The sequence below is a fragment of the Camelus bactrianus genome, chromosome 14 (genome assembly GCF_048773025.1).
Source record: "Camelus bactrianus isolate YW-2024 breed Bactrian camel chromosome 14, ASM4877302v1, whole genome shotgun sequence".
NCBI classification, from domain to species: domain Eukaryota; kingdom Metazoa; phylum Chordata; class Mammalia; order Artiodactyla; family Camelidae; genus Camelus; species Camelus bactrianus.
The window spans coordinates 10,680,112-10,703,796 of record NC_133552.1 but is presented as its reverse complement, the minus strand read 5'-3'; the positions used below and the strand labels follow the sequence as shown (position 1 = coordinate 10,703,796).

At 38.9% G+C, this 23,685-nt stretch overlaps 1 protein-coding gene across 1 annotated transcript in view; it reads left to right on the top strand.

The window, feature by feature from the left end:
- Positions 1-405: 405 nt before the first annotated feature.
- Positions 406-23,685, top strand: part of ALG5 (ALG5 dolichyl-phosphate beta-glucosyltransferase) — a 36,221-nt gene continuing 12,941 nt past the window's right edge. Inside the window, exons 1-7 of the mRNA XM_010951484.3 lie at positions 406-564; positions 3,941-4,112; positions 4,464-4,510; positions 5,678-5,746; positions 9,226-9,318; positions 11,837-11,950; positions 22,764-22,823. Of these exons, the coding sequence (XP_010949786.1) occupies positions 499-564; positions 3,941-4,112; positions 4,464-4,510; positions 5,678-5,746; positions 9,226-9,318; positions 11,837-11,950; positions 22,764-22,823 (621 nt within the window). The 5' untranslated portion in view covers positions 406-498. The remainder of the gene's footprint in view (positions 565-3,940; positions 4,113-4,463; positions 4,511-5,677; positions 5,747-9,225; positions 9,319-11,836; positions 11,951-22,763; positions 22,824-23,685) is intronic.

Here is a 23,685-nt window from a genome sequence, read left to right as displayed (position 1 = left end):
ATTTTTATGTTTTATTATGTCACATTAAAAAAACTAAAGTAACATACCAAAAACTTAAATGGGTGGGTTGTATAGTATGTGTTATATTTTAATAATGCTGTTAAAAAATGATTCGTTGCCTCTCTCAAGTTCAAATTAAGTGGAATACTGTATTTTTACTTGCTAATTCTGGCACCTCTACTAAGATGGAACAGAGCGCCTTCCCGTCCACGGACTGAGCGCCTAGCACGCAGCTACACACTTCGCCTCACCGAGCGGAGACGCAGTGGGCGGTGGTGGCTGCGGGGCCCCGGGTCGTGGCGAGTCCCCGCGTCGTGGCGAGTCCCCGCGTCGTGGCGGAGCCTGGCCGCGCGGCGGCGCTGTGGGCGGCGGGCGCCCGGCCGGCACGCGCCTGGCCGGCACGGCCTCTCTGCCGGCGTGGGGGCGGGGTTGCGCGGCTGCGCTTCCGCGTGTGTGTAGACGCGGGATAGGGCCGGCGGCGGCGCCCCGGCATGGAGGATGGCTCCCCTTCTGCTGCAGCTGGCGGTGCTCGGCGCGGCGCTGGCGGCTGCAGCCCTGATTCTGGTGAGGAGAGGGGTTGGGGACCGACGCGGGCCTGGGCTCCCAGGCATCCTCTCCTCCGCACTGCCTGCTCTTCGACGTGTCCCCTGCAGCATGCTTCTCCCAAGCCTGGACCCCAGAATTTCCTCTGCTAGAATTTCACACCCCCTTTCTTACGTTCTATATTTTTATTTTGGAGCTTTCTCTCTGTGTGTGCCCAGAGCCTAGTACTTGTGTTCACTGGAACCTGCCCACCCTGTCTGCTCTCCCCCCCACTCATCTCCGGACCCACCCTCCCTGTCAGCCCCCACCTATCCAGGATGTCCTCCTGGGTCTGCAGTCTCTGCAGTCTGGCCCCACCTGGGGAGGTCTGGGGCCCCCAGAAGGTGTGTGCTCTCTAGACACTCCTTTCCTTGGTGTGGTTAAGCAAATAGAAAGTGGTGATAGCGCCGACTAGAGCCATCTGTTACAGATAGGATAAATCAACAGACCAGGAGACCCACTAGGGACACTGGAAAAACCAAGATAGACAAGGCCTATTGTTACCCTCTGCCTGGGGGTCGTTATGTCCCAGAATTCAACACCCTAAAATCGCTGACTCTAAATGTGATAGTGCAGTAAAATTCAGACTCCGATTGTCTTTGTCATTACTGAGGAAACAGAAACATCGTAACGCTTGCTGATACGTAAGTCATAGAAAATTTGCCTAGTGAACTTTGTCCCAGATAATTTGGAATGAGCCTGCCATCTAGTCAGTAAATGGAGAGGTTTCCGCTTCCTTGACATTGACGTTAGCAGCCGAGATAGCATTATCAGGAAGGCCACTTTGCCATCTTGCCAGAATTTACAGCTTAGTAGTTTAGATAGAGAAAAGGAAACGCATTCTGATTTCTTTAGTGTTTGTGTTTGGGTGACAGAGGAGTCCTCTCTTTCCCTTAATAGTATATGGAGATTTGGGGTTTTTTCAGGTATTGGGTGGAGCAGAGCTTGACAGAATCCTAGATTGAATCTGCCTTATGTTGACTCTGTTGCACAGATTTAAATTTGTACATTATGAGATTGTACTGGAAATATTTGATCCCATTAGGTTGAAGTGGTTATAAGAGCTACCATTTATTGAATACTTATGATATGTTGGATATTGTATTCAGTATTTAGCAGGGATTGTCTGATTTGATCTTTAGAACATTGACAGAAATGTTACCATCATTAGCTTCATTTGACCGTGAGGAAACTTGGAGAGATGAGTTCATGTATGCAAATATCACTCGACTAGCGTAACTTCATTTTTTTTTTAATGCCAGGGCAGGAAATCATTACAAAACCCACTAATCTTGTCATATATATATATACACATACATACATACATACACACACATATGCTTACTGTCTCCTCACTTCACTTACTTTGTAAATGAATTTTGAAACAAATCCAAGACATAACATCTTACCTGTAAATCCTCAGCATTTATCTCTAAAGATAGGACTCCTTTTTAAAAATATAACCACAATCAGGTTATCACTGTTTTTTTTTTTAAGTTTAACCATTGTTCAGTGATTTCAAATACCCCATCAGTTCAGATGCCTCATTTATAGTATAATTAGTTTGTTCCATTCAGTGTTCACATACACTTAGCATTCAATTGATATGTCTCAAGTCCCTTAATCTGTAACAATTTCTCCTCCCTTTTCCCACCTAGGTCTTTAATAAGTGGTCATTTGTCCTGTAATATTCCTCACAATCTGGATTTTACTGATTGTATCCCTTAGGTAACTTGTAACATCTTACTCTGTCCCCTGAATTCCTTGTAAAACTGATAGTTACATCTAGAGATTTGATAAAATGCATGTTTGAATTTTTAATCAAGAAGAGTGTGTGAGTGGTACTGATTACTTCTTCCTGTATCATATCAGGAGGTGTGTAATGTCTGAATTTCTCTGGTGTTAAGATGGATTCATGGGTTCAGGAGTTGTTAGCCTGATCCACCAGTAAAAAAGTCTGTCATTAACCTAATGGTTTTCGTAGTCATTGATGATCTTTACCTAAATCCACTACTTCCCTGGGGATTGCAAAGTGGAGTGTTCTAATTGTATCATTCCTTCTTTATGTATTACCTGGAATTTTACAGTGAAAAAAAAATTCATCCTCAGCTATTCAATTACCCTGAAAGACCTTTCATATATAAAAGCTAAGATAAAAGGCAAGTTTTCAAATGATGAGGTGGTTGCCTGGTTTCTTACAAAGGTGACAATTTTTTACTTTTAGTATCATTATGAATCTGTGATGTAAAATTTTTCATGTGTTTTAATGTATTGTGGTAATTATTCTTTTTGAGGCTAAAATCCTCCCATCGTAGGCCAGTGGGAACCCCTCAAGTTAGCGACTTTGTCCTGTCGGCGTGGCCCTCATGATCATTGACAGCTTTCTTGCTTTCTGGTCTGACTGCTGTTCCACCATTACACGTTTCCTGCCCCAGACCTGAATCAGCCATTCCTCTAGGAGCACCAGTTACTTTTACTAGAAAGTTGAATTTAGAAACCACAATCTGGACACTAGGGGTGCCCAGCAGGAACTCTTAACCACTAGTCTGGATACTTATCTCCATATATTCGTCCTAATCAGAAGCATATTCAGTTTCAGTATGTCACTGTGTACCTAATGGAGTATTATAAATGGTTGTCAAATTACAAATGAGTAGCATTCCAAAAGTTGGCAGATTAATTGTTTCTACTGGTATAGTTTCTGCTTTCAAAATAATGTTACAAAGAATGTTTCCAAAGCTAGCTCCCAAGTGAATATGGAAGACTGTATAATGTTAGCATTGCACGGTGCCTACAGCCTACAAGTTTAATACTTGATTCCAAAAATGACTGTATTCTGAATTCAAGTCTGGGAAGGTATCAAGTATATATTCTTAAGCATTACTGGTCCCTTCTGTGGGAAACGGAGAATTCTTCCTTTCCTACCCTGGGTCGGTCTGGTCTGGATGGGAGGTCTGCCCTCACCCCCCAGGTTCTACCTGCAATATGTCTTCTGTCACATGGGCTCCAAGTGGGGATGGAGCCTTACTGTTTATGTGTGAGGGATCGGGCGTTCTGGGCGCCTCAGAGTAGATGGCACTTCTGTAGTGACTGTTCCCTCTTCCATCTGGGATGACGGAGGCCTGGGGAATGACAGGCCAGAGGAGACAAAGAGCCTCCTAGTGATGGAAAAAAGGACAGAAGTCAGTTTATACATAGGGGACTGACAGGTTTGAATTTTGGAGTCACTTCCAGACCATTGTTAATGGACTAAAAACTAAATATTCCACCAAAAAAAAATCATGTAAATGATGTATTCTAACATAACATGTTTAAGAAGGTCAATATAACAATTTTTTGGTAACATACCTGCTTTTAGATTTCCTTTGTTGCATTTATAACTGCTTCGAAAGTGCCGCACCTTCATCAACACAAAGAAGAGAAGTTCTTCTTAAATGCCAGAGGCCAGAAGGAACCTTTACCCAGCATATGGGACGCGCCTACCAAACAGCTTTCTGTTGTCGTGCCTTCATACAATGAAGAAAAACGGTGTAAGCCCTATTTGATGTTTTGGTAAGAGGTAATTTGAGAAGAAAAGGAAATTTAAAGCATGGGCTTGACCTCTTTGCCAGAACATTAACACCTGCGGGCAGTGGGGAGCACAGAGTTGGTGGCTGCAGCAGTTCAGAAGAGGAGGAATGGGTACTGGCCGCAGCATCAAGGCTAGGGTTGAAGCGTTCCAGCGAGGCTGTGAGCAAGACTCCTAGATAGAAATGGCCACTGGGGGACAGTCTTGGGGCTTGTTAGGTTTCTCAGGCTTTCTCCATACATAAACTGCATGTGCTGGGGCCGGGTAAGTCATTTTTAAAAGCAATTTTTAATGCTTTTTTTTTTTCTTTAAGTGCCTGTAATGATGGATGAAGCTCTGGGCTATCTAGAAGAGAGACAGGTAGCGTGTTTTGTCTTTCGGTGTGACTTCGCTACCTAAAACGAGACCAGATCACTCAGCTGCGGGTCCCAGGCTGGACCCAGTGTGAGAGGCAGTGCTGGCTGCGCACGGCCATCCTGGTCCTGGTCCTGGTCCTGGTCCCCTGTGCTCTGCTTGTTACCAGCCATCCCGCTGTTAGCAGGCAAAGCCGGACAGCCAGCACCGCGCCCCCAGAGCAAACGGGAAACCTGAGACTTCTCTTACGTACCCTCCCTCCCACTTTTTATCCTCCCTTTCCCAATGCTACATTTAAAATTGAGTGATAGTGTGTCTGCAGACTTTGTATGACAGCACAGCGCTATTGTGTTTTTGTGGCTTTTTAAGAAAGACGTTTATTTGAAAAAGACTTATAGGTAGGGTGAAATCATTTTGTATGTCTTTATTATTCTGAAGACTGCCCCCTCATTTCTTTTCCTTTCCTTTCCCCGGGTGAAGAGAAGAAAAGTAACACGTGCCTGTCTTGTAGTAGCCGTTGCCACTGGAAGCTCCTTGGAGAGTTTAAGGAAATAGTGAGCTTTGTAGCTGGTTCTTTTTTTTAGAAAATTTCTTGTTTTGATTTACTTTGGTTTTAGGGGTTTTTTTGTGTAAAAGGAAGAGAGAAGAGTCACTGAAAGAGAGGGGGCCTTCCTCAAAACTTAAGTTTACAGAAAAGAGGAAGAGAACTGAGCCCTTGTTATACATGACGCTTCTGCCTCTTCTATTACATGTAATCTGCACACCAGCCGTGGGACTAGGTTTGGTCTGGTCATAAAGTTAAGCGGTGCAGCCAGGTTGGAATCTGCACGCTCTGATTTCATACCCTGTGCGCTTTTTCCTGGTTCACCACGTGCACCACGTGGCCCCTCTCGGAGCTGCTCAGCCCCTCAGCACCTGGCTCCTCCCACCACGTGGGGCAGGGCGGCCGGGGAGGAGTGGGGGCCCCCTGAGATTTATTCCACGTTCACCCTCCACTCCTGCCCAGTCTCTTCTCCTTTCTGTCCCCAGCCTTTTTACTTTATATGATTAGTGTTTATATTCATGTTTATACACAGCAACACTGAAATAGTTGTTTTTTGAATTCCTTACAACTCTTAGAATTCCTAATACCAGTCATGCCAAATTGTGGTGTTTTATTTTTGCTTCCTGCAGAAACAAGATCCTGCATTCACTTACGAAGTGATAGTAGTTGACGATGGCAGCAAAGACCAGACTTCAAAGGTACGTAACTTGCTTTTAGAATTGCCAACAGATAGAATGATTTAGCAAGTGGGAAATCATATTTCCGCTTGTCAGAGCACCCCAAAGCGGCGCCAGATACTCTCCATTTATATACGTGGGTAGTAGAAAAAGCAGAGAGATTTCACACATGGAAAGCTGGGAAAGGCAGCTGCCATTCCCTGCTCCCTGAGACCAGGCAGTGAGAGGATATACGTGAGGACAGCTCACCTTGGCCTCTGGGGAACCCTCTTTGCCTACCAATTTATGGTTCCTTTTTTCCTAAGCATAATTCTTTTCTTTAGACTCCATCTTAACTTACAGTCTCTAAAGCAGTCATGGAAATAGGAAGATGTCTTCCTGTTGGGCCCTGGGTGTTGGGTATGTCTTTTGGTGTCCTCCACACTGCCATCTAGATTGACCCACGGGAGGTGACAGTGTCTTAAGGTATTACCCCCCTGTCCTTCCTGCATTCTCAGGCCCGTAACTGCCAGGTCCAGGTGCACTGATACTTGATTATGTATTAAATCTTCTCAATGGCCCTGATAAGTCATTCTCTGAACTTCTAGGTGTTTTTGGTCCTGATAAATCATTCTCTGAACCTCTAAGTGTTTTTATTAGTAAGATTGTTTCACATTTTCTTTGACATTCATGTTTCTATAATAAAAGATTCCTTTATGGTGCTGTTAATATTTTTGTTAAATGGTAACATAATAGACCTTAAAATAAATGTACAGAGAAACATCTGTTCACTTGCTTATTCATCAGTAATGATTTTTGTTAATACCAGTTGTGCAGGACGTGCTAGACACTGGCTGGCCCCTGCAAGTACACGAGCCTGCCCCATTATGTAAGGGGCTTCCAGGACAGTCAGGCAGCTTGGCTCCAGTTTCTGTAATGCAGATAAAAATAGAGCCAAAGATAAAATGCTAATAAAAATGTGAGAGAAAGAGAATTCACTTTTGAACTAACCCTTTAAGGGTGATTATGACTAGGAACATGGAAGATAGTATATTCAGATTGGAAAAAAAATAGTGTAAACAAAGGTATAGAGGCCAGAAAGTGTTGGTGGGATCTGTTTTAGGAAGGAAAAAGAAACGCGTCTCCTCTAAGCTGAGTGTTTATTGTCTTCCTGTCTCCAAGGGATATGACAAAAACCTTACAGTACTTGTTCCTAAGGAGCTTTAAACTAAGGAGGCAAAACGTGTGCCAGAGTGCAGTCTAAGGGAGTATTGTTTATTGTATCCTCAGATAATATAAGACACCAGAAAGGTAAGCACTGCGTGTGAACTGAGTTCACACATGGTGAGCAGGTGACAGCTGCTGCCGTGTTCTGCGGGGCACACTGAAGCGTCAGTGCCATGTCCCCGAGCAGGGGGCTTCCACAGTGATTGCTTTCTTCCATCCCCTTTAGAAGAAGCCTTCATCCTCATCTGGTCAGGTATCTTTTGGCTCACTCAGCTGCTCACCCAGTGACTTTATCTTCCTGGCTTTGGAGTCTTGTGATGACTGTGAAGCTTTCTGCCACCCAGGACGAACATCTGCAACTCAAGTGAATGTTGTCTGAACAGACATTTCTTGAACCATCAGTATGAGTCAAGGGCTAGGGCTCGTGCTGAAATACAAAGATGGAGACCGGTCTCTGCCTTCAAGGAGTTCACATCTAATACTGGAGACACCAGATACATCATCGAGCACGGATGTGTTCAGTACTTTTGTCATTTAGGAAGTGTCTCATGAGGGGAGCCTAGGTAATAAAAGGCGTCTAATTATCTCTGTACCAGGAGGTCTGGACATCAGCGTTTCAGCATTTGGACAGCATCAGGTGGCTTCATCCACTTTTCAGTTCCAATGCACTCCTTCATCACAGAATGGGCCACCGCCCCAAATACCGCTGATTCCGGAGCAGTCAGAGACAGCCAGGGCATTAAGAATTATCTTTGTGTGCCTCTCTCCTTTTTTGACCAGGAATAAAAATCTTTGCCAGAAGCTCCCACCCTCCAGCAGACCTCCCGTAGAGTCCATGAGCCAGAACTTGCTGACGTGGCCACCCATGCCTGCAAGAGGGGCTGGGAAAGTACTTGGCAGAGAGGATTTGGACCAATCATGATTCATCTCCTGGGACTGCACTCACTGTCACTATGCAGACTGGGGCCAAAAGAGCAAGGAAGGAGGTATTGTTTGCTGGATAGACAGCTAATGATGCCCACCACAGTCCTGTAGCAGGAGCAAGTACAAAGGACAACACCTGCCTTTCTTCACTGAGATTAATCAACCCCAGGCTGTGTGTCAAGCACTAGAAATATTAATCTTTGCCTTTAAGTAATTCACAGCCTAGTGGGGAGGGTCTGTAGTTCATTACTAAATGAGTGATGAAAAGTTGTAACTAGGCAAATATAGATCACTGTTTCATGACTTTGATTATAAATCAAAGAGAAATGATGACATTTTAAGATAATAGTGACATCAAAGGAAAGTTTTTAGTGTGCTGGAGTCTTGAGCTCCCACAGGGAAGGTGTACAGATGAGTGAAGTCACAGTTGAATAGGAAAGTGCCTTAGGAACACATAATTATTAGAATTACACTCTCCTTTTTCATGGGAGAAGGTCAGGATGAGCATGGAAGCTAGGAAGAAGAAACCGTGTTTAAGTTGAATCTCAAGCCGGCCTGACAGGAGTGCAAACACCAGATGAGAATAACTTGACAGCCGCCTGTGGAAAGCGTCAGAAGGCGAGGGTGCTGTGGATGAAGAGGTTTTATAGAAGGACATGTGGAAAAGCAAAGGGCAGGAGCCACACTCCAGGGGCTTGAAGACCAGATGAGTGATGAAGATGTAGACAGCAAGTATAGATCACCGTTTCATGACTTGACAATAAATCAAAGAGTAATAGCAGTCGCTTAAGATAATAGTGAAGTGAAAGGAAAAATTCTAGGATGCTGGAGTTTTGAGCACGTTTGAGGCTGAGGAGCCAGCAGAGAGGAAGAGATGGAAGGTTCAGAAGAGGACAAGTCATGGCGTGGTTCTCTGCTGAGAGCGAGGAATTTGAGAGAGATTTGGGGGAAATGGTTACAGACAGCTTCTCTGGGGAAGAAGGTCGATTGCTGACAAGTAAAACAAGTCATTAAATATCACTGGGCACATAGTCACAAATCTGTACCAGTCAGTCAGTGCATGGGTTTTATTTTAATTTTTCCTAGCAGCTCACTGGCTTAGGCAGAGGAGTCGAGAGTAAGAGATGGCTACTGCCTGTTCCAGTGTTCCCCCTGCAGCAAAGTGAATTGTGACTCAACTTAGTAGGTCAGTGACAGAGCTTGCCACCAGGAATTCAACTCCTCTGGGCCACCAGCATGTGCGCTGTGTGTCATCTAGTCCCGAGGAGAGAGACTAGAGTGGTGGTGTTTAAGCCAAAATCAGAAACCCAGTTTGTATTACCATCTTGGAATTCGAATTAATTTTATTCTGCTTTCATCTAATTTGACAGGTGGCTTTTAAATATTGTCAGAAACATGGAAGTGACAAAGTACGAGTGATAACGCTGGTGAAGAATCGGGGGAAAGGCGGTGCTATTAGGATGGTAAGGCATGGTTTCAGCATTTTTATCTAAAATATAAAGATATTTTGAATAACCTCTTTTGCAGATTATAGTACACGTGAATTCTACACCTGGCTAGTCGAATACCAGCCTTCCAAGTTAGTGACAAATTGCTTTTAAAAATAACTTCATGCATATATGTATGTATGTGATAAAATCAAAAATATCATGCTGTATCTTAATGTACTGGGTGATTCAGGAAAATACGTATATCTTAAAGCTTAAAATGTTGCCATCTGTCTTGTGTCTTTGACATAGTCACCAAATAATAAGATTATATGATTTTTTGTTCATAAAATGCTTTTGTGTACTGAGTTTTACCTGCATGAGGGCACTGTGCAAAGCATCGTAGCATGTATTAAGCTAAATCTGACACAGGTCTGTCCTGATGCAATTTACAGTCTAATACTAACAGTGATTGTACTTGAGAGAGAGGCACCGATGATGTGCAGTGGAAATTCCAGGAAAGAAGAGGTTACTTTCAGCTAAGGCACATCAGGTAGGAATCAAATACACTGAAAGAAAGATCAGAAGTCAAGACGTGTGAAAGAAAATGCAAACACTAGTGCCTTGGATGACTTAGGGATTAACTGATTTATTTTGCCCCCCTTAACAAGTCTAGATGCAGGCAGTTCAGCAGCCCCTCTGTGTCATCAGGAATCCAGGCTCCTACCTCACTCCCTCTGGCTCCTGCCCGCCCTGCACGCACGGTGCCTCCACCCTCCGGACAGGAGGGGTAAGGGCAGAAGGTAGATGTGTGCTCCCTGGTTTGCTCCTTTAAAGGAGCCTTCCCTGAAGCTCCGCCCAATGATTGACTTAAATCTCATTGGCCAGAAGAGCATCACGGGGCCTCCCCTGTTTCCAAGGAAGGCTGAGAAATGTTTTTTCTAACATTTTCATTCACAACCAAATCAGGATTCCATTAGTAAGGAAGAAGGAAAGAATGGGTATTGGTGGGTAACTGGCAGCCTCGGACACATGAGGAAATGTTGCTGAAGCCAGGCTTCCAACGATGGTGAGCGCTGGCTGAATATTTTGAGCTGGGCCATAAGTGTACTACTTGAACATAATTATCACATTGAAACCTCCTCACATCATCTCAGTGAGTGAAGTCCTATTATTTTGATCATATAAATGAGGGAATTGAGGCTTAGATAAGTGACTTACTCATGGTCACACAGAGATTAAGTCAAGGTTTGGACTGGGTTAATTTAACCCTGAAATCCATGCTCTTCACTGCTCAGATCCTGTAGGGAGAAAGATTTGAAAGAAAAGCATGCCAGTCAGCGAAGCAGGAAAAGACAGAAGTAGGAACTCTCAGGATATGTACTAGAAACAGTGAGTTTGCTCTGACTGGGTCACAGGATATGCAGAAAGGAGAGGAAGAAAATAGGATTGATGCAGTATTCATCGTGGGCTTTAAATCCATCCTTTCGTTCATTTACTCAGCTAACATGTGAATGCCCACTGCATGCCAGGGACTTCGTTAGACACACTGAAATGGAAGATACCTGTCCTGCCCTCAGGATATCACAGCTCACTAGTGTTGGAAATGCTCCAGGAGAAGCATGTGCAGAATGTGGGGCACCACCTCCATCTGGGAGGAGCAGCAAAGACCTCCTACAGGAGCTAAGTTCTGAATGGAGTCTTCAAGTAGGATTAGGGATTGTCCAGGTGAAAGTCAGCACAGGGAGCTTGTGGAGAAGGAAATGAACAAAGGCACAGCAAAGGAGCTGCTAATGGTCCATAGAGCTTGACTGGAGAGATGGGCCAGAGGGTTAGGTGGGTTCAGATCATGGACATCAGGTGGAGTCTTTTAGACTTTTACTACTGACACTCACATTTTGCCCAAAAGACCGATCAATTCAAATTGAGTGGCATAATTTTTCTAAATGTCAGATGCCTCAAATAACAAAATAGTATTTGAATATATCTTATCCATACTTCCGGAATCTTAGTGACATTCTGCATTTCTTTATTTAACAATTAATTTAAAATATTTTCGATTCCATAATAAAGAATACTAAAAACCTATCATGTTATAATGCATTTCACAGCAAAGCTGCATATACTGTATTTGTTCAATCTCTCCATCAATATGTTCTTCATATTGCTGCTCCAAGTAGCTCCTGATTCCTTTGAAGCACCATGATACGTGTACAATACAGATACAACATTTATGATAGGTATTTTACATTTTTATTCTTACTGATGCAGAATATCTTTAATTTGTCAAAAATCTATTTTCTTATCTTGGTATTTTCCAAGGTGTTAGTTGTATCACCTCACAGAGTTTTTAAAATCACGAAATAGACATTAGATACATTTGGAAAGATCCTGTCAATGTAATTTGTTTCCAGTGATCTGTGGCCTCCTTTTGCCATTTCACATCTCATATTTCATTCTTAGATATTTTAAATAAAGCAGAATAAATTGAAATGCCACCGAATTTAACTTTAATTTTAAGCAACTTTCTTTTCATTGAAATTTTTAAATACAGGGTATATTCAGTTCTCGGGGAGAAAAGATCCTTATGGCAGATGCTGATGGGGCCACAAAGTTTCCAGATGTTGAGAAATTAGAAAAGGGACTGAATGATCTACAGCCCTGGCCTGTGAGTATAAGAATACAGTGTGAATGATACTTAATCAGGAGTAGAGGGGGTTTGAAGTAAAATTTAAATGGTGTTTATCTATAAGGTAAAATATTGGGGGATTTTTTTTTTTTTTTTGCTGTGAAATTCCTGTACACAGTCCCACAGAAGAACTAATCATTTCATTATAAACATTCACTCATTTTCTGAGAGTCACTTGACAATTACTTATTTAATATTCTCTCTGTCCATCTCTTTCAACTTTAAATTGCTTTACTTGTACCAGAGTTTTAATATTTATCATGCATATTCATCTAAGGCTTTTATTTAAAAGCCTAGACAGAGACTTCCAGGTTAAGATGTGAAATGAAACTGGATCACAGGACCTTGTTTTTGATGAAACAAAGAAAAACAAAATACAAGCAGCAACCATTCAAAAAAGATTATGTGCAAGTTCATGCTGTAGCTTCAGAAACTGGAGGTTACTTTCACTCAGCATAATGCATTTGAGATTCATCCATGTTGCTGTGTATATGACTAATTTGTCCCTCTTACTTGCTAAGTAGTATTCCCTTGTATGGGTGTACCACAGCTTCTTTATCCATTCAACTGTTGAAAGACATTTGGACTGTTTTCTACCATTTGGCAATTATGAATAAAGCCAGTATCAACATTTAAAAAAAAAAGTGGAAGTTAGGAAAGAAAGAAAATCCTGGTGCCATTCCCACTTTTTAAAAGCCATTTATAGAAAGAAGATGAGTTTACCAAATTCTGAGCTTTTTACCAAATACTCCCAATCTGGAAAGAATCAGACTGAGAGAATGAGTTAACAGCCATGGACAACAGCAAACAATACACCTACCTACCATCACCTAGAATATCCCAGAATTTCAGCAGAAGCAGAAATTGCTAGGACTCACCATTGTCAGGGCTTCCAGCTGGGTTTGAGTTGGTCACAGGTCCATGTGATTAGATCCATTCCTCTGAGGAGCGTACCTGCCCTTGTATGGGACACAACAAAACCCCACAACAGCAAGGAACCAAAGTAACCCCGCAAAGCTGCACAGAGCTCTCGGGTACTCCCCCTGCCCCACCACCCCCAGCCGCCAATGTAATCCAAGGAAAAGGTTAAAATTACACAAAAGTATTTTTGCTAAAGAAATAACATTTAATGAAAATAAGAGTTTGGCAACAAAAGCATTTGAACGTGAGATGAAAAACAGCAGAGTGATAACAAGAGAAATGACAGAACTAAGGAAACAAACTGAGGGCCAAAATAAGATCAATAAATAGGACTATCCATGAATGAAGTACTCCTGTTTTAGATCTGATCATTATTATTATAAATTTGTTAAAATAATCCCTATTCATTCAAAAACACATGTAAAACCCATTAAAGCAAAACCTCCAAAAACACAGAAAATTTAGTAATTTTCAAAATTCACCTCATATTCCTCTTTCTAGAAAAAAATATCTATTTAACTTCATAGTTTGCGAAATACTGTTTTCCCCCTGCTATCACCCACTCCTTTCTTTTAAAGATACTAAATAAATTAACTAATGTAATTCTTAAAAGAATTAGTTCTGGAAATACCCCTTTCACCTGCACTATTCAAGGAGTAGCTACTAGCCACATGTGGTTATTCAAACTAATTAAAACTAAGTAAAAGTTTTGGTCTCACTGGTCACATTGCAAAAACTTGTGACTGGTAGCTACCTTATTGGCTAAGACAGATGTAGAACATTTCCAAAATCCTAGAAAGTTCTGTTGGACAGGGCTTCCTTATGTCATATATGACATTATTATTGGATATGTGATGTGTTCACTCTTACTAAAAAAGTTTTTCTTCCACCTCTTAGTAAGTCATGGTAAGCTAAAAGAAAAATGCCGCTGGTGAAGTTCTTGGCTTTGATTTCCTGGTTCTGTCCCCAGAGAACCCACAGAGACTTGATTAGTGTTTCTCTTGCATTATTTCTCTAGCATGGGGACCTAAGAGTGGGAGAGAGACTGGAAGATGTGAGGTTGCTAGCAGCTGACTTTATGTAATTCTACAGTGGGGGCAAAGTTAGAGGGTCAGACAAACTATAAACAGGAAAAAAACTCTGCACCTTCCTCTAGTGAATCTGGTAGCCGGTGTACTACTCCAAAGAGGACAGGAGTTCTGATGTCATCTTTTTGTTCCTTATCATAATCCAGTGTACTGCACTGTTACTAGAAATGTTGAGATTTGAAGAACTCAAGTATATGATCATGACTAAGCTGTTAATTCACAGCCTGTTCTGGGTACCTCACGACATGCCTGATTATTTAAGGGTATCACAACTTACTTGAATTAACTTGAACTCAATTTATTAAAAATTTTTTTATCAATATGCATGATATAGCACTATTCGGAAGAGGTGGAAAAAGAAAGATAATTGATAAGTAGTTAAAGTTCCAAAATCCGTAGTCTCTGAGTCAACCCAGTGAGAATTATTTTTGAATTAGGACTCCCAATTCTGACAAAGCTTATGCACACTCGGTGTTGTGCTCAGAAAACTTACCCTCTGCCCCTAACTTGCAGAGAGACATTAAAAGGAATCTTCTCATCCTTCCCAACTCAGTTATAAAGCCCCTCTTTACAGTAAATGCAAATCTGTCTCCTTTTAATCAGCCCCTTTGGTTGGTTCTATTTTTTGTATCTGCACAAAACAGTCTATTTCTACTTCTTTGTGACAACCCTTCAGAGTGAAAGCTGTTTTCCATGTGTCTTCTCTACTTTGGGCTGTCAGTAGTTATTTCAGTTTTAAAACAGCACATTTCTTATCATCCTGGTCGTTTTCCACTGAAGCTGGTGAGGATCTGGTTACAACATCACTTTGTTCCCTCTGAGTATTGCCACTGAGCCTTGTCTCCCATCCTTATACTGGTCCAGCTGTTATTTCTGTTCCTGTGTTTCCTTTGCTTTGTCCTGTTTAGGAATGGAAGTGTGCTCTTAATTCATCCCTGTTACACATCAGCATGTTCTGTTTCCGCTTCTCAAGATGTAGATTCTTCTTCTGCCTTTAATGCAGTTGCTCTTCTCTTCTCAATTCATTTAAGCCACAAATTGGATAAGCATGCCTGACATATATTCCCTTCAGCCCTAATGAAAAGTGACTTGAATAGTTCTGAAAATAATGAAACAGGAACATGGGTTTCAGAGTAGTCAAGTCCTGTAATGACTACATGGCTGACTCACTAGATGGCGGTAGCTGCCTTAAATGTCCTTTACAAACAGCATTGGTTTGCCAGGCTCTCCAGCGTGTTCTTCAGTGGCTTCTGTTGTTTTCTTTCTTCACAGCTGATTTTATTTTTAACTGCAACAATAAGAAATCCTTTATCACAGCTGCCCCTTGAACAAGGAGGGGGTTAGGGGCGCCTACCCCACACCTCCCTGCACCAGCCCAGTTCAAACCTGTGTTGCTCAAGGGTCACTGTGCTTCTCACTTGCCATCTCTTCTTAGAGTCACCAGGTCACATGTTCTCGTCTGATTATTCTTGCTGGATGAACTTAATAAAGTTGCTTGACATTTCTGAAAATAATTATTCTTTTAAGGTTCTGAACTAAATGTGTATAATTTAATTAGAGCTTTGTATGACAAACAAATGCAATAGGGATTTACATCTGATTCCAAATATTTTATTTGTATTATTTTAATGTGCAGAGATTTTCTCCCAGCTTTTCGATTTCCTAACCAGTAGTTATTCTACCTCTTGTTAAAAAAATATGCTTGATTTTATGTAATCAAACAAAATATGTGATGATCACTTGTTCAGTGGCTTAACTACTTGACATAGAATAAAAGAAGTCCCTAAACAGGGAAACAGGTGACAAGATGTCTATGCTCCATAATCAGAGAGTAATTCCTCAGGCATGACTTGTACCTTAAATTCTCATTTAGACATACTTTCAACAAGCTTGGCTTTTAGGCTTTTAAGGTCACAGATAATTAAATGTAATGGATATGAAAGAGATGTCGAGTAAAATTACATTAAGAAAAACTATAGGAAACAGATATTAACCACACACACAATTCAATCTGCAGTGATTGCTAACTAATGACCCAAGATGTTCCTTTGACTCCTTGGCCAAGTGAAGTTTTGGTACACCAACATTTCCTATGTGTATGCGTGGCTTGCTTGTTCCTAGAACAGAAGAACATGCCACTTACTGCTTGCCTTTTCTGTGGACCATGTGGGCAGGTCTAAGAACCTGGTATATTTGTTTCACCCTCGCGGTACGTAGGTGGATAACCAAGCTTCCAAAAGGGATCCCTTCACTTCCCAGATTGTTTATTTTATAGACCAGGGAGTTACACAAGCGTTTTGCCGAGATCTTTGTGAAAATCTAACAAAGGAGAATGCGAAAATTTAAAAGGCAGTCTTAAAAAACATAAAAAGAGGTAGATTGTATATAATAAAATTCCCATAAGAGTCTGTCTCAGCAGATCACAAAGTGTGTTTCCCAGACCTTCGAAGGGCAAGGGCTGCCTATCAGAGCAAGTGTTTGTTTAGTGCCAGCAAACCTAGTTGGAAAGTGCATCTCTCTTAGACAGGGAACAGCAGACTCTTTCCGTAAAGGGCCAGAGAATACAGGCATTCCTCATTTTAGGGCATTTTGCCTTGCTGCGCTACTCAGATACTGCATTTTTTACAAACTGAATGTTTGTGGCAACCCTGCCTTGAGCACGTCTTATCAGTACCATTTTCCAACAGCATTATTTTTATATATATATTTTTTTTTATTGAAGTATAATCAGTTTACGATGTATCAGTTTCTGGTGTACAGCATAACAGCATTATTTTTTAATTAAGGTATGCACATTATATTTTTAGACATAATGCTATTGGGGGGAGGGTATAGCTCAAGCTTTAGAGCATATGCTTAGCATGCACAAGGTCCTGGGTTCAATCTCCAGTATCTCCTCTAAAAATAAATAAATAAACCTAATTACCTCCTCCCCCCCCAAAATTTTTTTAATAAATAAATAAAACATAGACATAATTCTACTGCACACTTAACAGACTACAGTGTCATAGTAGTCCACAGTGTAAACTTAACTTTTATATCCACTGGGAAACCAAAAACATTTGTGTGACTCACTTCATTGCAATTCTTGCTTTATTGTGGTCTGAACCGAACCCGTGATATCTCTGAGGTCTGGCTGTAAATATTTTAGGTTCTGTGGACCATATATGGTTTCGTTGCAGCATTCTTCTTTTTTTAACAATCTTTTAAAAACCACTTTTGGCTCACTAGCCATTCAAAAACAGGCAGCAGACTGACTTTGGCCCACAGGCCGTATTTATTACCCCTTTTCTAGAAGATTCAAACCTTGGTCTTAACAACCACAATTCTTCCTAACCACAGAAATTTTTGTAAATTTAATATCCTCATGATTGTCAGGAGAAAATACTTTTAATTTAAAAGGCAGGGAAGTAACAAAGCACCTTTCATCAAATAAAAGAGAAAAAGAATGAGTGTTGCCAAATTTATCTGTTGAGTCTGAGCAGATTGATATAGTATTTTTTTTTTAGAACAAGTTAGAAATATGAATCAAAAGCCTTAAATAATTTACATCCATTGACCCAGCAATACATATCCATTGGCCCAGATTTGAGAAAATTTTTCTTAAGAAAATTAAGAATGTATATAAAAATAAATTTTCAAAGATTTTTGCTTATTTGTTTTTTTATATAGTGGTGTTTTTTAATGAGAGGAAAAAGCTAGAAACAATCTAAAATGTGCAGTACTAAGTTACACTGGTTAAAGTCATTATATAGGATGGTTCTTCATTATACATTATTAAATGAAAAAAGCAAATTTTAAACATCTGCACAAGACCCTGGGTTCAATCTCCAGTATCCAGATATATTTATCTATAAAGTAAAATGTTAACATCAGTTGTCTCTGGATGGTGGAACTATGGATCTCTTTTCAAATTTGTATTTTTAGATTAATTTTCTCATTTATTTTTAACAATGAACTCATATTGCTTTTGCACAAAAAGAGGGGAGGGAAAGAATTTTTTTAATCAAAACATTTTTTTTTAATAAATAAAACTTTTCCTTAACTCACTAGTTTGCTTCATATAGCAAGTTTTTCATTTCTGCTCATACTGGGTGAATATGACTAATTTTACTATCTGACTTTCATTTAACTAATTTCTATACTGTTTCAACTTTTTTTCCTGTATCTACCTCATGTGGAGTCAGTTTTGTCTGTTGGAGTTCCATTTCCATTTCAGTATATTTCTTAACTTTGGATGTGAAGTTCAAATAGATCTAGATTCAAATCCCATGTGAACTTGGGCAAGTTAATCCATCCAGCTCATTTTCCTCGTCTATGACATAAGGACACTGAGCCCAAGTTCATAATCCTGAGGTAATGATTAAAATCGTTGAAATGTCTGTCCAGTGTTAGCGTGTGTTTGGCACTCAATAGCTTATGATTATTAACATTAGTCTTTGTGCTTGATTTTCAGAACTAATTCTGATGTTACTTTTTTATAATTGTTAATATAAATTGGATTTCTGTAATTTTTCTAGTCTATTTCTTCTCTCCAGTGAGTTGTGAGAAAACTGAAGCAGTACTAGGAGAGAGAGAGATTCTGCTGAAGCATTTCTTTCTAGAATATATTACAGTACCACTTTTTACTGCTTTTATAAGCCAGCTGTCATAGTAACTAAAATACTCTTTTTAAAAAAGCCGTAAGAAATTCAGCTATTGTCTGGAAGAGCTTAGAAGAAAGAGACTCCATGTCTACATACATTTTCTAATATGGGCAGTTTTTAAAACAAGAATATCCTTTATTCCTGAAGAATAACTGACTACTTTAAGAGCTGTTTAGATGAAGTCCATCTGATAATGAGATTATTATCTTGTATCAGAATGACAGATACACAAAACTCTCTTAAAAGCTTTTAGAGACTCATGCTGAAAGAAAAGGAGATTTTAAAAGGAAAGCATCTGCGTTTTTTTAATTTGTTTTTAGTTTAGTTAAATGACATTTTAACTCTACTCAGTGTCTGAAAGGTAGAAGGATTTTTTTTGCCCTTTTGCTCAGTAATGTTTCTGCTCTTTTTGGATTCAAAGTTAAAGCTTATTTGCATTTTACAATTGAACTTTTTATGTGATTCTTCTTTAAGAAAACTGTTCTCTCCCTTCCTGAGCAAAATACCTCTGCCAGAAAAAGAAGGGAAGAAAGTATTCTTACCAAATTAAATAGTAAGCGAAGTATATAACAGGTAATTTCCAAAAGAAAATGTCGATAGCTAATAAAAACTCCCCAAAAGTTTACCTTTTTATTTAAACACATTAGATCATATGTGGTTATATTTTCCCCTTATCAAATTCACAAATTTAAATGAAAATAATCAGAACTGGCAAGAACAATAGATGAAATAATAAAATATCATACTCAGTGGGAATTAATTTAAATAATAATTTGGCCCATATACATTAAAAACATTTATACTTTTAGTATTCCAGTTGTATGACTTTCTCAAAGGAAGAAATCCAAAATACAGTTAGAGTTTTACATTCAAAGATGTTCTGTTACACATCTTTATAATAAAATGAAATTAGAAACAGTCAACACGTAGGTAAATGGTGAAAGTATTGTTAACCTATATGGTGAAATATTATACTGCCCTTACAATTGACACACAGAAAAGAAAGACATGCAACTTCTATGACAAGTTCTTGAAAAATAAACCTGAATTTTATCAAGCCTCTAACTCAAACAGCCAGTTTACAGGAAATACAGAGGACAGAGGAACATGTTAAATGTCACTGGGGGGTGCAATCAGCAAAATCCAAAATCTAACAAACTCTACAGGACAAATTACATGGTTTCCTCAACAAATAAATTACAGGAAAAAAATTTAAAAGGAATAAGAGGAACCCAGGGATAAAAGAAATACCAATCAAATTGGAGAAATTTTATTTGGCACTTGATTTAAGCAAACTGAAAATGTTTATGAGATAATTGGGCAAATTTGAAAACTGACTGTATATCTGATGGTGTTAAGGATTTGTTTTTAATGTTTTAGGTGTGATACTGGTATTGCCTAGAATTTGTTTCAAAATAATCCCCAGATGGGTAGGGTGGTAGTAAAAGGCTTTGGAGGAAGTGAGGTTGGCAGTTGGCCATGTGTTGAGGCCAGATGGTGGGTACGTGGACTTCATGTTCTTACATTCTCTACTCTTGTGTATGTTTGAAAATACCCACAACCAAAAGCTCAAAAACAACAAACCTGAATATAATAAATTTTCAGATTACTTTAAATGAAAAAGAGCATGATATACATGGATAAATTTCAGTTATGATTTTTTTAAATGCAGAGGCAAAAAGAACACGATATACAAAATGTTAACAGTGGCTGCTTTTAGGCAGTGAGATTTACATGACTTTCCTCTCTATAATAGTTGTATTATGTATGTAAATTTATATGCTTGCCAATTTCTTTACAATTAACACATTTTAATTTTATTTTGATGAATGGTTCAAAATTCAGATGGTTGGTCTAAGAACGGATACAATGAACCTAGTTCTGCCCCTCATTTCTCAGTCCCATTCTACACTTAAATCTGATGTATCTGGAGTATGTCCTAGTTAGTATTTGCCTAATTACTCCCAGAAGGAACAGTGTTATCCATTTCTTGTATCTCCATCTAGAAGATATATATATATGTATATATATATATACTCTTTATTTGAAAAATGCAAATTGTAACACACTGTCCACTGTTCTGTTGTTTCCATTTAACAATTTATCTGGGAGATTGAGCCTTATGTGTACATCAGAGTGCTTCCTCACGCACAGCTTCATAGCTAGTCCCTTTTGCTGCTTCAGACAGTAGTCAAGTGATCAACTGTCCATGAATGTTTTTTACACACATGCAGGTTTATTATGGGAAGAATTCCTAGTTGTGGAATTGCTGGGCCAAATTGTATGTGTATTTGTAATTGTAACAGTTTTCAAATTGCTGTGCATATAGAGTGCGTATATGGGAAAAACTGATAGGTTTGATTTGCATTGCTAAGCGTTACTGAGGTAAGGATTTTTTCAGTTGTTAAAGAGCTATTTTCACTTCCTCCTTTTGTGAACTCTGTTAAAAGACTTTACCACTCTTTTCCGACTGAGTTGGGTAGTACTTTTCTTAGTAATTTGTAGGAGCACTTTCTGCATTTTGAAAATTGGCCTTTTGTCTGTAGTATAAATTACCATTTTTTGTCCCTAATTTATTTGTTTTTTAATTTTTAATATGGTTGGATTTTTGCTGTGCCACACAATTTTTAAAAATTTTATTGTCAAATTCATGTATTCTGGGTTTTGTGTATTTGTGCTGTCTTTGGGATCACTTAAGACTTACTTCTGATATTTTACACTTAAATCTGATATATCTGGAGTATGTCCTAGTTAGCATTTGCCTCAGGTCCATTTAATATGATTTCCAAATGGCTACCAAATAGACCACAGCATCTTTTTTCCACTGATTTAAAATGTCATCTTTATCATACTCTTAAGTACCCATATGTTTTGTGTGTGTGTGTTTCTGGCCTTTCCATTCTTTTTGGGGGGGGGGATGTGTTATTTATTTATTTATTTTAGAGGAGGTACAGGGGATTGAACCCAGAACCTTGTGTATGCTAAGCATGCGCTCTACCACTTGAACTATACCCTCCCCCCGGCCTTTCCATTCTGATCCATAGATTTATCTATTTACATTCTAGTACCTTAGTTTTAATTGTTACAGCTTTATAATATATTTTTAAATCCTCTGGAGCTAGTCCTTCTTCACTTTTAGAATTTGCTTGGCTCTTCTTGGTTCTTTTTTCCCCCCAATATTCCAGATCAGCTTATCTAAATCAATGAAAAGTTATCTTGATATGTCCGTTGGTATGGCCTTAACTTTGAAGATTAGCTGGGGAGCACTGACTTTTCAGTCATGCCGTTGCATCCTCTTGTCCGTGGTCACAGTATGCCCTGATTCTTTTGTTTCCCTTGGTTACATTTACATGTTCCCTTTACTTAGATCTTACCATATATCTTGTAAAGTTTATTTATAGATTTCTCTTTTTTATTGATGTTATAAATACAGAAATATATAAAAGATATCTTCTGATTATTACTTGTACATATGAAGGCTGAAATATTATATATCTATTCATCTTGTGCCCTCTCATCTTTTTACATTCTCTTATTGTTTGTAGTAGTCTTTCAGTTGATATTCTTGGATTTTCCAGAATGTAATAATTATATGTAAAATCATACTGTCTACAGATAATCCTTTTCTAATATTACTAATTTTTCTTATAATTATTTTGATACAATATTTTAATTAGAAAAATTATTTAAATATGTGAATTTTGAAATAATACATGCCCCATATATTTAGCCCTGAATAGTGTCATCTTAGTAAATACAGTTATACTTCTTTAAGGTGTACATATTCTGAACTCCTCAATAAACCTTTAAAAATATTTAATGTTACTTTATTGTTTTAATTATATTTTATTAGTATAGATCTTTATCTTTTATTTTTTTAATATATAAATATTTAATTTTATTTATTGGGGGTAATTAGGTTTTTTTATTTATTAATTTTTTTAATGGAGGTACTGGGGATTGAACCCAGGACCTTGTGCATGCTAGGCATGTGTGCTACCACTGAGTTGTACCCTCCGCAACTAATGTTACTTTAAAAAAAAAATCAGTTTCTAAAAAGATATTCATGTTGAAAATAAATATTTCTATGAATGATACTTAAATATGGAAAAATTATTTCATTGCTTTTTTCCTCAGGATCAAATGGCTATTGCATGTGGATCTCGAGCTCATTTGGAAAAAGAATCAATTGCTCAGGTGAGGCTTTCATCAACCATAGATCAGCGTCTTTTTCCTTTTTTTACATAAATATTAGCATCAAATAAGCTTTCATACTTAATCTTATAAAAATGAGGGTCCTTTCGAAAGAAAAGATTGGCACATTTAGGAATTGATTTTTTTTTCCATGATTATACAAGGATGTAGACTTCACTTCAATTTAGTATACAAGGAGCTCTTTGATTTTTTATTTTTAAAGACACAAAGAGAGTCCCCATTCAGTTATAAGGCAAGTTTCTCCAAATGATGCGTTTCTGAACCTATCAACTTGCCTTTAGTTTTTCCCATGTCAGCATACTTAAGTACTATATTTTAAGTTTTATTCAAAGTTTAAATCTTTTTAACTATTTCTCTTAGAAAAGCATTATACCTTCATATTTGTAACATTGTACTGCCCTTTCAGTATATTCAAAAAAAAAAATCACTGATGACATTAACCTTCAGGTTGTAATTTATAGATTAGGCTAAAGAAGCTGGAGTAACTTGGAGGGAAAAATATAAACAGGAATTATTCTATGCAATGTTTTTTATTTTAATCATTGTTTCACTTAAAATGTAGATCTAATGTATCAAGCATAGTAACTGTGTATCGTAGTCTCAATGGTTCATCTATTAGAGTGATCAGGTAGATTGAGAATGAAGCCAGACTTTTCAGCATAAGGTCAGAATTACCTGAGGAGCTTTTTTTTCTTTTTTAATGCATATTCCTAGGCCAATCCCAGACACACTAAATCAGACTCTAGCCCTGGGACCAGGAGTCTGCATTTTTAATATTTTCCCAGGTCACCTGATGCATACCAGAGTTTGAGAACCAAAGGAATAAAAGATTGAACCTTTCCCT